Source organism: Bubalus kerabau, chromosome 15 (assembly GCF_029407905.1).
Source record: "Bubalus kerabau isolate K-KA32 ecotype Philippines breed swamp buffalo chromosome 15, PCC_UOA_SB_1v2, whole genome shotgun sequence".
Classification (NCBI taxonomy): domain Eukaryota; kingdom Metazoa; phylum Chordata; class Mammalia; order Artiodactyla; family Bovidae; genus Bubalus; species Bubalus kerabau.
In genome coordinates this window covers 79,609,286-79,624,247 of record NC_073638.1, presented here as the reverse complement: position 1 = coordinate 79,624,247, position 14,962 = coordinate 79,609,286, and the positions used below count along the sequence as shown (strand labels likewise).

General features: G+C 40.1%; 2 protein-coding genes across 2 annotated transcripts; both read right to left on the bottom strand.

Annotated features, from left to right (window-relative positions):
* Nucleotides 1-3,258: 3,258 nt before the first annotated feature.
* LOC129627893 (olfactory receptor 1013-like) lies at nucleotides 3,259-3,798 on the bottom strand. Its single transcript, XM_055547347.1, has one exon. It carries the CDS (start codon nucleotides 3,796-3,798, stop codon nucleotides 3,259-3,261), a length of 540 nt encoding a protein of 179 aa, XP_055403322.1.
* Nucleotides 3,799-13,426: 9,628 nt separating this feature from the next.
* On the bottom strand, nucleotides 13,427-14,365 carry LOC129629054 (olfactory receptor 9G4-like). The gene has a single exon (XM_055548837.1). It carries the CDS (start codon nucleotides 14,363-14,365, stop codon nucleotides 13,427-13,429), a length of 939 nt encoding a protein of 312 aa, XP_055404812.1.
* Nucleotides 14,366-14,962: the final 597 nt, after the last annotated feature.

Genomic DNA, 14,962 nt, shown 5'->3' with positions numbered 1-14,962 from the left:
AAAATGAATCATGCAATCCATAATTTTCTTCTTTGCCATATGCTCTTCTCTCTGTCAAGGCCACACTTCCTTTTCTCATTCATCAGACAATTCCTACCCATCTTTGTTGGTATGGCTTGAATTGTATCCCTTCAAAACTCTTTTGTTGGAGCCCTAACCTCCCCTGGCTTTGGAGAAGGCAATGGCAATCCACTCCGGTATTCTTGCCTGGAGAATCCCAGGGACAGAGGAGCCTAGTGGGCTGCCATCTATGGGGTCACACAGAGTCGGACACGACTGAAGCAACTTAGCAGCAGCAGCGGCAACCTCCCCTGGATTACTAACTCAGAATATGACTGTATTTGTAGATGGTGTTGATAGTCACGTCTGGCTCTTTGCCACCCCATGGACTGTTGCCTGCCAGGCTTCTCTGTCCATGGGATTTGCGGGGCAAGAATACTGGAGTGGGTTGTCATTTCCTTCCCCAGGGATCTTCCCAGCCTAAGGATTGAACCCACATCTCCTGTATTTCAGGCAGGTTCTTTACTACTGAGCCACCAGGGGAGTAGGTAGGGCCTTAAGAGACATGATTAAGTTAAAAAGAGGTGACTAGGATAAGCCTTAATCTAATATTACTTGTCAATCAGTCAGTCAGTTCAGTGGCTCAGTCATGTCCAAATCTTTGCTACCCTAAGGACTGAAACACCTAGACCTTCCTGTGCATCACCAACTCCTGGAGTCTTCTCAGACAAATGTCCATTGAGTTGGTAAAGCCATCCAATCATCTAATCCTCTTTCATTCCCTTCTCCTCCTGCCTTTAATCTTTCCCAGCAGTAGGGTGTTTTCAAATAAGTCAGCTCTTCACATGGATGGCCAAAGTATTGGAGTTTCAGCATCAGCACCAGTCCTTCCAATGAATATTCAGGACTGATCTCCTTTAGGATGGACTGGTTGGATATCCTAGGTGTCCAAGGGACTCTAGAGTCTTTTCCAACACCACAGTTCAAAAGCATAAATTCTTCTGCGCTCAGCTTTCTTTATAGTCCAACTCTCACACCCTTACATGACTACTGGAAAAACCATAGCTTTGACTCTATGGACCTTTGTTGGCAAAGTAATGTCTCTGCTTTTTAACATGCGGTCTGCTGCTGCTGCTGCTAAGTCGCTTCAGTCATGTTCAACTCTGTGCGACCCCATAGACAGCAGCCCACCAGGCTCCCCCGTCCCTGGGATTCTCCAGGCAAGAACACTGGAGTGGGTTGCCATTTCCTTCTCCAATGCATGAAAGTGAAAAGTGAAAGTGAAGTCGCTCGGTCGTGTCTGACTCCTAGCGACCCCATGGACTGCAGCCTACCAGGCTCCTCCTTCCATGGGATTTTCCAGGCAAGAGTACTGGAGTGAGATGCCATCACCTTCTCTGAATATGCTGTCTAGGTTGGGCATAACTTTCCTTCCAAGGAGTAAGTGTCTTTTAATTTCATGGCTAAAGTCATCATCTGCAGTGATTTTGGAGGCCAAAAAAATAGTCTGTCACTATTTCCACTGTTTCCCCATCTATTTCCCATGAAATGATGCAACCAGATGTCATGATCTTACTAATCTGAATGTTGAGTTTTAAGCCAACTTTTTCACTCTCCTCTTTCACTTTCATCAAGAGGCTCTTGAGTTCATTTTCACTTTCTTCTGTAAGGGTGGTATCATCTGCATATCTGAGGTTATTGATATTTCTCCCAGCAATCTTGATTTCAACTTGTGCTTCATCCATTAGGCATTGCTCATGATGTACGCTGCATAGAAGTTAAATAAGCAGGTGACAATATATGGCATGGATGTACCCCTTTCCTGATTTGGATCCAGTCTGTTTTGCCATGTACAGTTCTAACTGTTGCTTCTTTACCTGTATACAGATTTCTCAGGAGGCAGGTCGGGTGATCTGATGTTCCAAAGTCTTTAAGATTTTTCCACAGTTTGTTGTGATCCACACAGTCAAAGGCTTTGGCATAGTCGATAAAGCAGAAGTAGATGTTTTTCTGGAACTCTCTTGCTTTCTCTAAGTATCTTTATTCAAAGAGAAAACTGAGATTTGGACACATAAAGAAATACCAGGAATGCTTGTACACAGAGGAAAAAAAGATGTGTGGAAAAAGCAAGAGGGTTGTTGTTTTTCAGTCACTCAGTCATGTCCGACTGTTTGTGACCCCACGGACTGCAGCATACTAGGTTTCCCTGTCCTTCACCATCTCCCAGATTTTGTTCAAACTTACATCCACTGAGTCAATGATGCCATCCAACCATTTGCTCCTCTGTTGTGAGGGTGGCCATCTACAAGCAGAAGACAGCAACCCTGATGGCATTTTAACCTTGGCCTTTTATCATACAGAAATGTGATAAAATAAATTGCTGTTGTTTATGTCACCCAGTCCCTGATATTTTGTTATAACCTGTCAAAGTAATACACTTTTTTCTCAACAGTAGGGCTTCTTTATGCTGGTAAACATCACGTTTTACATGTATAGGGAATGTGATGACCATAATAAAACATTCTCTAACTTTTAATTAATTTAAAGCTGAACATGCAAAGAAATACAAAAATTGGTGGGATCTTAACTGATATTAGTCATTCGTTCACCATATAGAGATTTTTCAGGCCTTCCCTGATAGCTCAGTTGATAAAGAATCTGCCTGCAATGCAGGAGACCCCAGTTTGAGTCCTGGGTTGGGAAGATCCACTGAAGAAGGGATAGGCTACCCACTCCAGTATTCTTGGGCTTCCCTTGTGGCTCAGCTAGTAAAGAACCCACCTGCAATTCGGGAGGCCTGGGTTCATTCCCTGGGTTGGGAAGATCCCCTGGAGAAGGGAAAGGCTATCCACTCTAGTATTCTGGCCTGGGGAATTCTATGGACTGTATAGTCCCTGATGTTGCAAAGATTTGAACATGACTGAGCAATTTGCATTTTCACTTTCATTGAGATTTTCATTCTGAATCTTTCTTAGATATAGAACTGTTTGAAATCTTTCTTTTTGTCCCTCTACTTATCTATCTATATCTCCATTTATGTTTACATCTTCAGTTCAGTTCAGTTCAGTCACTTAGTCATGTCCAAATCTTGGCGACCCCATGGACTACAGCACACCAGGTCTCTCTGTCCATCCTCAACTGCCAGAGTATACTCAAGCTCATGCCTATTGAGTTGGTGATGCCATCCAACCATCTTGTCCTCTGTTGTCCCCTTCTCCTCCTGCCTTCAATCTTTCCCAGCTGATTTGACAAGGGGGGTCAGATCACAAAATAATCAATGGCATTGTTCCCACAGAAGTTCAAGGTAAATGTTTCACTAGTGATGATGGTTGGGTTCACAAAGCCACCAAAATATGATGCTGCAACAAGACTGGCACATAACCTTGGGAACACAGCCTGGGAATAAAGCAAGGGGTTGGAGATGGCCACATAGCGGTCATAAGCCATGGCAGCTAACAGGTAACACTCAGTGCAGTTCATTCCAGCAGCAAAGAAGAACTGAGCTAGGCAGTCAGCAAAAGAGATGCATTTGTCGTCAGAGATGCAGGTCATCAGGATTTGGGGGGCATATACAGAAGCATACCAGAGATCCAGGAATGACAGACTTCCAATGAACAAATACATGGGTATATGGAGCCAAGAATCAGAACAGATCAGAAAAATCAGGGTCATGTTCCCTAAAAGACTCATGATATAAATGATGAGCAAGATGTAAAAGAGAACTCTCTGTAACCACAGGTCTGTCATAAATCCTAAAAGTATGAACTCCTTCACTGTGGTAAAATTTTTCTCATCCATTGATTTTGGGTTTCTATGGTTCTTTTCTATAAATGGATTGATAAATATGTCATAATTTATGATATCAATATATCACCCACTCACCCCCCGGTCACCTAATCTAAAACAGAGGAGGCAATAATACACAATGGGGAAAAGATAGTCTCTTCTATAAGCGGTGCTGGGAAAACTGAAGAGCCACATGGGGGGAAAAAAATGAAATTAGAGCAATTTCTAACAGCATACACAAAAACAAACTCAAAATGGATTAAAGACCTAAATGTAAGACAACATGCTATAAAACTCTTAGAGGAAAATATAGGCAGAACACTATCTGACATAGATCACAATAAGATTATTATTTTTTTTTCTTTTTCAAATTCTTTTTTTTTATTTTTTTTTAAACTTTACATAATTGTATTAGTTTTGCCAAATATCAAAATGAATCTGCCACAGGTATACATGTGTTCCCCATCCTGAACCCTCCTCCCTCCTCCCTCCCCATACCATCCCTCTGGGTAGTCCCAAGTGCACTAGCCCCAAGCATCCAGTATCGTTCATCGAACCTGGACTGGCAATAAGATTATTTTTGATCCACCTACTAGAGTAATGAAAATAAAAGCAAAAATAAACAAATGAGACTTAAGCAAACTTAAAAGCTTTTGCATAGCAAAAGAAACCATATGCAAAACAAAACAAAATAACCCACAGAAAGGAAAAAAAAATAGCAAATGAACCAACTGACAAAGGATTTATCTCTAACTACACAGCTTATGTAGTTTGATGTCAAGCAAACAAAAACTAATACAGTATACTAATGCGTATTTATGGAATTTAGAAAGATGGTAACGATAACCCTGTATGTGAGACAGCAAAAGAGACACAGATGTATAGAACAGTCTTTTGGACTCTGTGGGAGAGGGCGAGGGTGGGATGATTTGGGAGAATGGCATTGAAACATGTATAATATCATATATGAAATGAGTCGCCAGTCCAGGTTTGATACATGATACTGAGTGCTTGGGGTTGGTGCACTGGGAGGACCCAGAGGGATGGTACTGGGAGGGAGGGGGGAGGGGGGTTCGGGATGAGGAACACGTGTATACCTGTGGCGGATTCATGTTGATGTATGGCAAAACCAATACAATATTGTAAAGTATTTACCCCCAATTAAAATAAATAAATTTATATTAAAAAAATGAGAGGAAAATCTACAGACATTTCTCCAAAGAAGACTTATAAATGACCAAGAGGCAAAGAAAAGATGCCCAGCATAGCTAATTATCAGAGAAATTTGAATAAAAACTGTAAGAAGGTATCTCCTCTCATCAGTCAGAATAGCCATCATCAAAAATTCTACAAACAATAAATGCTGGAGAGAGAGAGTATGGAAAAAAGGAAACCCTCCTATACCATTGATGAGAATATAAATTGGTATGACCACCATGGAGAACAGGAAAGAGTTTCCTTAAAAAAAAAAAATAAAAAAAAATAAAAATAGAACTACCATATGACCCAGAAATCCCACTCCTAAGCATATATCCCTGAAGAAAACCATGATTCCCAATTCATTGCTGCACTATTTACAATAGCTAGGACATGAAAGCAGCCTAAATGTCCATCAATGGAGGAATGGATAAAGAAAATGTAGTACACAAATACAATGGAATATTGTTATTGTTATTTTAGTTGCTAAGTTGTGTGCTCTTTTGTGAACCCATGGGACTATAGCCCACCAGGCCCCTCTGTCCATGGGATTTCCCAGGCAAGAATACTGGAGTGTGTTGCCATTTCCTTGTCCAAGAGATCTTCCCAACCTAGAAATCAAACCTGTATCCCCTGCTTGGCAGTCAGTTTCTTTACCACACAGCCACCTGGGAAGTCCACAATGGAATGTTACTCAGACAATAAAAAGAACAAAATAATTCTATTTGCAATGACATGGATAGACCCAAATATTGTCGTGAAGTATGTCAGACAAAGATAAATATCATCTGATACTGCTTATATGATATATATTTTAAATAGTATAAATGAACCTGTTTACAAAACAGAAATAGAGTTATAGATATAGAAAACAAATGTGGATATCAAAAGGGAAAGGGTGGGGAGAGGAATAAATTGGGAGATTGGGATTGCCATATACACACTACTATGTATAAAGTAGATAACTAGTAAGAACCTAGTGTATAGCAAAGGGAACTCTACTCAATACCCTATAGCGACCTATATGGGAAAAGATTTATCTTTAATAAGTTAATATATGTATATGTATAACTGTTTCACTTTTCTATACATGAAAAACTAATACAACATTATAAATCAACTGTACTCCAATAAAAACTTGTGAAAAGATATCAGTATATCATCATATGCCATTTTAAATCATGGAAATTCCAATTGATACATATATACCATTACTTTTAAGACATGTTTATGCTGAAACGTTTATCATTTTTTGATATCTAGGAAATCATTATATGCTGCCTTGAAAGAGCAGATGAACATAACATAGTGTGTGTAACCTCATATTTTAATCTAATTTTACTCCTTTTGAGAGAGCAAGTTTCTTTTCTCCTCTGTTTGCACCTAGGATGATTTGGGGCCAGGTATGCAATGATTTTTGTTTTTAAAGCACTTTGAAGAAAAGCTCTTTTTTCTTCTTGGGTACTTGAATCCTTTGATCATTTTCCAGATAGTCACATGGAGAAACATAATTTATTATTCTAAGTATATTTTGTATTATCTGAGGAAGTGCATTTTGCCTTAACTTCCTTGAAGGCAATACTTATATTTTATTCAAGTTTTTAATCCACAAAGCAAAGAATAATGAAATAGAAAATGTGTAATTTAAATTAAGAAATCAATTAACTTAGATACTAGGAATTTGAGACCATAGTTATCTATATGACCCTCCTATGCATCCAGAAGGGAAATGAAAAGATTCATCAAAGAAAAACTATGTTCATAATGTGGCTTGGATTTCCCATAGAATTGACGTTAAAAAAAAAAAAAAAAAAAAAACTGCATGAACAAATTGTTTTGGTACTATCATACACTGAATAATGGTCTATAAATATAACCAGATTTTAATTCCTTGGGTTTCCCTGGTAATTCAGCTGGTAAAGAGTCTGCCTGCAATGCAGGATACCCTGGTTCAATTCTGAACCTGTGAATGTTATTCTAGATGAGAAAAAGTTATTAAAATTAACAAACGAGATAGGGAGATTATCTGTGCATGCATGCTAAGTTGTTTCAGTCGTCTCCGATTTTTTGTGACCCTAAGGACCATAGCCAGCTAGGCTCCTCTGTCCATGGCATTTCCCAGGAATGGGTTGCCATTTCCTCCTCCAGGGGATCTTCCCCACCCAGGGATCCAACCCAAGTCTCCTGCAGCTTCTGCATTGCACGCTGATTCTTTACTGCTGAGTTATCTGGGAAGCCCAAAACAATCACAAACATCCTTATATGAAGGAGGAATATGGAAATTTAGGTACAGAATCAAGAGTAGGGGGCACTGTGACTGCAGAAACAGAAACCAGTGTGATGCAACCCCAAGGAAACACAGCAGCTGTAGAAAGTCAGGGAGGCAAGGACTGGACTTTCCATTAGACCCTCTAGATGGAGTCTTGGCCCTGCCAACACCTTGATTTTGGCCTGATTATATACTGTTTGGAATTCTGATTTCCAGAATTTAGGAGAAAATAAATGCTTGTGGTTTTAAGCCACCAAGGTTGTGGTAATTTGATATAGAAGTAATCAGATCAGATCAGATCAGATCAGTCGCTCAGTCGTGTCCGACTCTTTGGGACCCCATGAATCGCAGCACACCAGGCCTCACTGTCCATCACCAACTCCCGGAGCTCACTCAGACTCACGTCCATCGAGTCAGTGATGCCATCCAGCCATCTCATCCTCTGTCGTCCCCTTTTCCTCCTGCCCCCAATCCCTCCCAGCATCAGAGTCTTTTCCAATGAGTCAACTCTTCACATGAGGTGGTCAAAGTACTGGAGTTTCAGCTTCAGCATCATTCCTTCCAAAGAAATCCCAGGGCTAATCTCCTTCAGAATGGACTACTTGGATCTCCTTGCAGTCCAAGGGACTCTCAAGAGTCTTCTCCAACACCACAGTTCAAAAGCATCAATTCTTTGGTGCTCAGCCTTCTTCACAGTCCAACTCTCACATCCATACATGACCACAGGAAAAACCATAGCCTTGACTAGACGAACCTTTGTTGGCAAGGTAATGTCTCTGCTTTTGAATATGCTATCTAGGTTGGTCATAACTTTCCTTCCAAGGAGTAAGTGTCTTTTAATTTCATGGCTGCAGTCACCATCTGCAGTGATTTTGGAGCCCAGAAAAATACAGTCTGACACTGTTTCCACTATTTCCCCATCTATTTCCCATGAAGTGGTGGGACCGGATGCCATGATCTTCGTTTTCTGAATGTTGAGCTTTAAGCCAACTTTTTCATTCTCCACTTTCACTTTCATCAAGAGGCTTTTGAGTTCCTCTTCACTTTCTGCCCTAAGGGTGGTGTCATCTGCATATCTGAGGTTATTGATATTTCTCCCAGCAATCTTGATTCCAGTTTGTGTTTCTTCCAGTCCAGGGTTTCTCATGATGTACTCTGCATAGAAGTTAAATAAACAGGGTGACAATATACAGCCTTGACAAACTCCTTTTCCTATTTGGAACCAGTCTGTTGTTCCATGCCCAGTTCTTACTGTTGCTTCCTGACCTGCATACAAATTTCTCAAGAGGCAGATCAAGTGGTCTGGTATTCCCATCTCTTTCAGAATTTTCCACAGTTTATTGTGATCCACACAGTCAAAGGCTTTGGCATAGTCAATAAAGCAGAAATAGATGTTTTTCTGGAACTCTCTTGCTTCTTTTATGATCCAGAGGATGTTGGCAATTTGATCTCTGGTTCCTCTGCCTTTTCTAAAACCAGCTTGAACATCAGGAAGTTCATGGTTCACATATTGCTGAAGCCTGGCTCGGAGAATTTTGAGCATTACTTTACTAGCATGTGAGATGAGTGCAATTGTGTGGTAGTTTGAGCATTCTTTGGCATTGCCTTTCTTTGGGATTGGAATGAAAACTGACCTTTTCCAGTCCTGTGGCCACTGCTGAGTTGTCCAAATTTGCTGGCATATTGAGTGCAGCACTTTCACAGCATCATCTTTCAGGACTTGGAATAGCTCAACTGGAATTCCATCACCTCCACTAGCTTTGTTCATAGTAATGCTTTCTAAGGCCCACTTGACTTCACATTCCAGAATGTCTGGCTCTAGGTCAGTGATCACACCTTCGTGATTATCTGGGTCATGAAGATCTTCCTTGTACAGTTCTTCTGTGTATTCTTGCCATCTCCTCTTAATATCTTCTGCTTCTGTTAGGTCCATACTATTTCTGTCCTTTATCGAGCCCATCTTTGCATGAAATGTTCCTTTGGTATCTCTGATTTTCTTGAAGAGATCCCTAGTGTTTCCCATTCTGTTGTTTTCCTCTATTTCTCTTCATTGATCGCTGAAGAAGGCTTTCTTATCTCTTCTTGCTATTCTTTGGAACTCTGCATTCAGATGTTTATATCATTCCTTTTCTCCTTTGCCTTTCACTTCTCTTCTTTTCACAACTACTTGTAAGGCCTCCCCAGACAGCCATTTTGCTTTTTTGCATTTCTTTTCTATGGGAATGGTCTTGATCCCTGTCTCCTGTACAATGTCATGAACCTCATTCCATAGTTCATCAGGCACTCTATCTATCAGATCTAGGCCCTTAAATCTGTTTCTCACTTCCACTGTATAATCCTAAGGTATTTGATTTAGGTCATACCTGAATGGTCTAGTGGTTTTCCCTACTTTCTTCAATTTCAGTCTGAATTTGGCAATAAGAAGTTCATGGTCTGAGCCACAGTCAGCTCCTGGTCTTGTTTTTGCTGACTGTATAGAGCTTCTCCATCTTTGGCTGCAAAGAATATAATCAATAGGAAACTAATAAATATATTCATGAAACAAAACATCTAACACTCTTTTTTCCTTTAAGGTAGAAGCAGGAGCCTGGACTCCTGCCAGCAATAGAGGAAGAATTATCTCTGCTTGCCTATGTTACAACCCATAGACCCCTTACTTCAATGTACCACTATCATAAAACAGTTAACTTATATTTGTCAGTGTTCTAAATTGGCAAGAGACATAAAGTTTCTGTTAATGAGTCCAAGGCTTTGAAAATATATTAGGGAGAAATTTCACCTTGACCACCTTGCTAAGCCACAGACTTAAAATTGAGATAGCACATAAAAAATTGCTCTTTTGGAATCATACATACAATGATTGTTGTTTAGTTGCTAAGTCGTGTCTTACTCTTTTACAACCCCATGGACTATAGCCTGCCAGGCTCCTCTGTCCATGGGATTTCCCAGGCAAGAAGACTGGAGTGGGTTACCATTTCCTTCTCCAAAGTATCTTCCCAACCCCAGGTTTGAACCTGCATCTCCTGCATTGGCAGACAGATTTATACCTAACATATGGTATGAGATGCTCCATACCTAAGATATGGTAAGAATCTATAATTATAGTATTTAAAATAAATATGAAAGCTATAGATTTTGTCAAAGTAGAAATTCTTCACAATAAGAAAAGAGGGTTATAATAGGAGACATTTCATTTCTTTTTGAATTTCAATGCTGTCAGATGGAAAGATCATTTTTTTTTAATTTTATTTTATTTTTAAACTTTACAAAATTGTATTAGTTTTGCCAAATATCAAAATGAATCCGCCACAGGTATACATGTGTTTCCCATCCTGAACCCTCCTCCCTTCTCCCTCACCATACCATCCCTCTGGGTCGTCCCAGTGCACTAGCCCCAAGCATCCAGTATCGTGCATCGAACCTGGACTGGCAACTCGTTTCATACATGATAGTATACATGTTTCAATGCCATTCTTCCAAATCTTCCCACCCTCTCCCTCTCCCACCGAGTCCATAAGACTGTTCATCATTTTTAACAAAACATATCCTTGAAAACATTTTAAGACCAAGAACCAAGAGATGTGGGATCTGATCTTAGTTAGGTGCCACCAGTTTTAAATAAAAGAGGCTTCCCCACTGTCTCAGCAGTAAAAGAATCCATCTGCAATGCAGGAGTCATGGCAGGAGCCACAGGTTCAATTCCTGAAATATATTTCTGGGTCAGGAAGATCCCATGGAGAAGGCAATGGCAACACATTCCAGTATTCTTGCCTAGAAAATCCCATATACAGAGGAGCCTGGTGGACTACAGTTCATGGGGTCACAAAAGAGTAGACACAACTTAGCAAATAAATAACTATTTTAAATAACATTAAAAATTATATTTTTTTCACTTAGCTTAGTTCAGTGAATTTTATGAAATCTCAGATGGGAGAAAGCACTTTGAGGACTAGAAGTTACAACTACAAATTGCATCCTCTATGATTTCATGATATTTTTCATCTCTGCATTCTGTCCTTCAGTTATATTTGCTTTGCCTCCCAAGGATTTTCAATGGCAACCTTGCTATGAATTTCATGTATTTCCCATGCATAAATGCCCCACTCTTTAACATATTGCTTTTGCACAAACTGAAAATTTGCTAGGATTGTTTCAGAATTACAGTTAGAAATAAAAGTTGCAGGAGACATTTCCTCCCTAAACTTTCCTATTTTCTTCTACCATTATTAAGACATAAAATAGACATAATTGTGAATGTTTACATACATGAATATATATACAAATGCTTTCATATACAAAAAAAAAAGGTTTAGCAGTGGCTTAGGGTAAGACACAAAACCCAGGTAAATAATATAAATTAGAAAAATGTGAAATGGAAAACCAAGTGCTGGTCATAACGGGCAAGGATAAAGCCTGCTACACACTTAACAGGTCCCACCCACTGCTCTGTGCAGACCATAAATTTGGCTCAAAACATTATGGAAGCCCATGTATACAATTAGTACTGTCCAACATTTCTAATGCTGCTTCACAGGTGGCTCAGCAGTAAAGAATCTATCTGCCAATGCAGGAGACACAGGAGATATGAGTTGGATCCCTGCGTGGGTGGGGAAGATCCCCTGGAGGAGGAAATGGCAACCCACTCCAGTATTCTTGCCTGGGAAATCCCACGGACAGAAGAACCTGACAGGCTACAGTCCATGGGGTAATAAAGAGATGGACACAACTTAGTGACTAAATAACAGGGGTGTCCAACAAGCAAATAAACTAACCCAAAAAAGGTGGGCAGCAATATTACCAATGGCAATATTACCATTCTTGATACTAACTTTGAAATCACTTCTCTCAAGGATCCTTGCAAAAAAAAAAAAAAGAGTAAATGATAATGCATAATATAGTGTATTGAATGAAAGTGAAAGTCATTCAGTTGTGTCTGACTCTTTGTGACCCAATGGACTTCATGGTCCCCATGGACCCCACAGACTCCACTGAATAGTAGACTGATAAATATAAACACACAAAGAGCTTTTGTTGAGCTGCATTTATTTGCCATTTATCCATATACTGCATGCTTTGATTCAAGGGATACTGAGAAACTTTCTCCCCCAAAAGCATGTCTCCTCCTCCTCATCTCTCAAACATCTCCCGGCACAGAGACCTTTCTAAAAGGTTGACAGTTGTAGGAGTGGTCATCCAAAATGAGTTGATCTCTTTGTAATCTCCCAGTCCTGTCCAGGACTAATGCATTTTTCCATCTGTGCGGTTTAGTTTGATACTTTAATCAGACAGTTCTTGAGTTAGATATCAATTGTGATAGTACAGCATAATATCAAAGATAGATGTAGGTATAGATATAAATCATTATGGGCAGATAGATATAGATGACAATGATGGATAAACAGATAAATGGGGTTATTGCACTTCTTCTCCTGCAGGGCGCCTAAGTCGCTTCAGTCATGTCCAGATCTTTATGACCCTATGGACTATAGCACACCAGGCTCCTCTGTCCATGGGATTCTCCAGGCAAGAATACCTGAGCAGGTTTCCATTTCCTATTCCAGGGGATCTTCCTGACCCCAGAGATCAAACCCAGGTTTCCTTTGTCTCTTGTATTGGCATGTAGGTTCTTTATTGCTAGCACCACCTGGAAAGCCTGATATAGAAAAATAAGCATGATAAGGTCATGATTATCAGTCAGTTCATTTCAGTTCAGTCACTCAGTCATGTCCGACTCTTTGCAACCCCATGAATTGCAGTGATAAAAATCCACTTGCAGTTTAGGAGATGCGGGTCTGATGCCTGGGTCAGGAAGATCCCCTGCAGAAAGAAATGGCAAACCACTCAAACATTCTTGTCTGGAGAAACCCAAAGACAGAGGAGCCTGGCAGGCTACAGTTCACGGAGTTGCAACAGTCTAGCATGACTAAGCATCTAAATCACAACTAAAGAATCAAGCATACTACAGTATCTTAAAACATCAAACAAACTAATATTGTATGTTTAAAATAGTTTAATCACAAAAAGGGAGTAATAAAAACAACATGGTTTAATCAGTGTTTCTTCTTTTAAGTATAACATGCTGCATTTACTTGAAATATGGTAATGTTTACAAACACGTTAATAAGCCAATAACCTAGAAAACACAAGAAGAACATTCTGCAAAAAAGATCACCATCATCTCTGAGATCTTATGGTCTTTGCCACTTTCCAGAAGGCCTCTTTGACGTCTTTGTTTCTCAGGCTATAGATGAGAGGGTTGAGCAGTGGGTTGATCAATGTGTAGAACAGGGCAGCCACTTTGTCTCTCTTCAGGGAGTAGGTGGAGCTCGGCCTTGAGTACATGAAGAGCAAGGATCCATAGAAGAGCGTGACTGAGACCAGGTGTGAGGCACAGGTGAAGAAGGCCTTGCGCCTTCCTGAAGCCGTGTGGATCCTCAGAATAGCGAGAAGGATGCGGAAATAGGAAATGATGATGACAAGAATGCTCAAGAGGACCGTGAAACCCACGAGACCCAGGAGGACCTGCTCATAGACCTTGGTGTCTGTACATGACATCTTCACCAGTGGCGGTGCATCACAGAAGAAGTGGTCGATGATATTTTTGCCACAGAAACTCAGGCGAAAAGTGTTGGCAGTATGGGCTATGGCATTCAAGAAGCCTCCTGTATAGGAGCCAGCAACAAGTCTGGTACAGGGAGAATGAGACATAGAACTTGAATAAAGTAGCAGGTTACAGATCACCATGTGGCAGTCATAGGCCATGGCTGCTAGGAGATAGCACTCAGTGTAGGCCACAACACAAGAAAAGAATAGCTGGGCTCCACATTCAGCCAAGGAAAAGCGCTTGTCTTCTGAGATACAAGTAGCCAGGATTCTGGGAGTGTACACAGAGGTGTACCAGAAATCCAAGAAAGACAGATTTCCAATGAAAAAATACATAGGTGTGTGCAGGTGGGAATCAATATGAATTAAGATAACCAGGGTTATGTTCCCTGACAAGGTTACCAAATAGACAGTCAGAAATACTCCAAATAGTATTAGTTGCCACTGGGGGTCTGTTGAGAGACCCAGTAAGATGAATTCATTCAGGATGGTGCAATTTCCAACATCCATGTCCACTAGGAGAAAGATTGATAAGATAACGAGAAAAAATTGCTGATTTTTCTTTTGGAATATAGAAATAGAGGTATCAATTAACAATGGCTAGGAGGTGTATTAATCCCTTACAATGTCCATAAAATACCACATTTTCAGTCTGTCACTTGGGAAGACCACTAGAATCTGGGAAAATAATTGATTTTAGAATTAAGGCTTTCACTTGCTATTTGCTTAATGCAGGGTGAGTATCTGAGTCTCATCAAATGAATGAACAAAATGAGGACACTGACAGGTTGGCTGATTGAGTTAAGCAAATACAGGAAAATGTCAGCCAAACGTCTGGTACATGATGAGTGGTCAAAAACTTTGAGTATTCTGCATGTATTATTCAGAATCTATGTGTCTAGCATGATGCTGATAGTTCAACAAATATCAATACACTGTACTGCTCCTGTCACTGTTAGCACACATAGAAATACACACACACACACACACACACTTCACTTTGTTTGGACAGTGTCCTAAATCCTATACTTAACCCACTTAATACTTTCCAGTTTTTAAAGATATTATAATCTTCATGTAGTTTAAGAAATGTTTCCAAGGGCCTAG

Coding starts and splice junctions, on each gene's coding strand:
- LOC129627893 (XM_055547347.1), bottom strand. CDS start 3,798: ATGGATGAGAAAAATTTTACCACAGTGAAGGAGTTCATACTTTTAGGA.
- LOC129629054 (XM_055548837.1), bottom strand. CDS start 14,365: ATGGATGTTGGAAATTGCACCATCCTGAATGAATTCATCTTACTGGGT.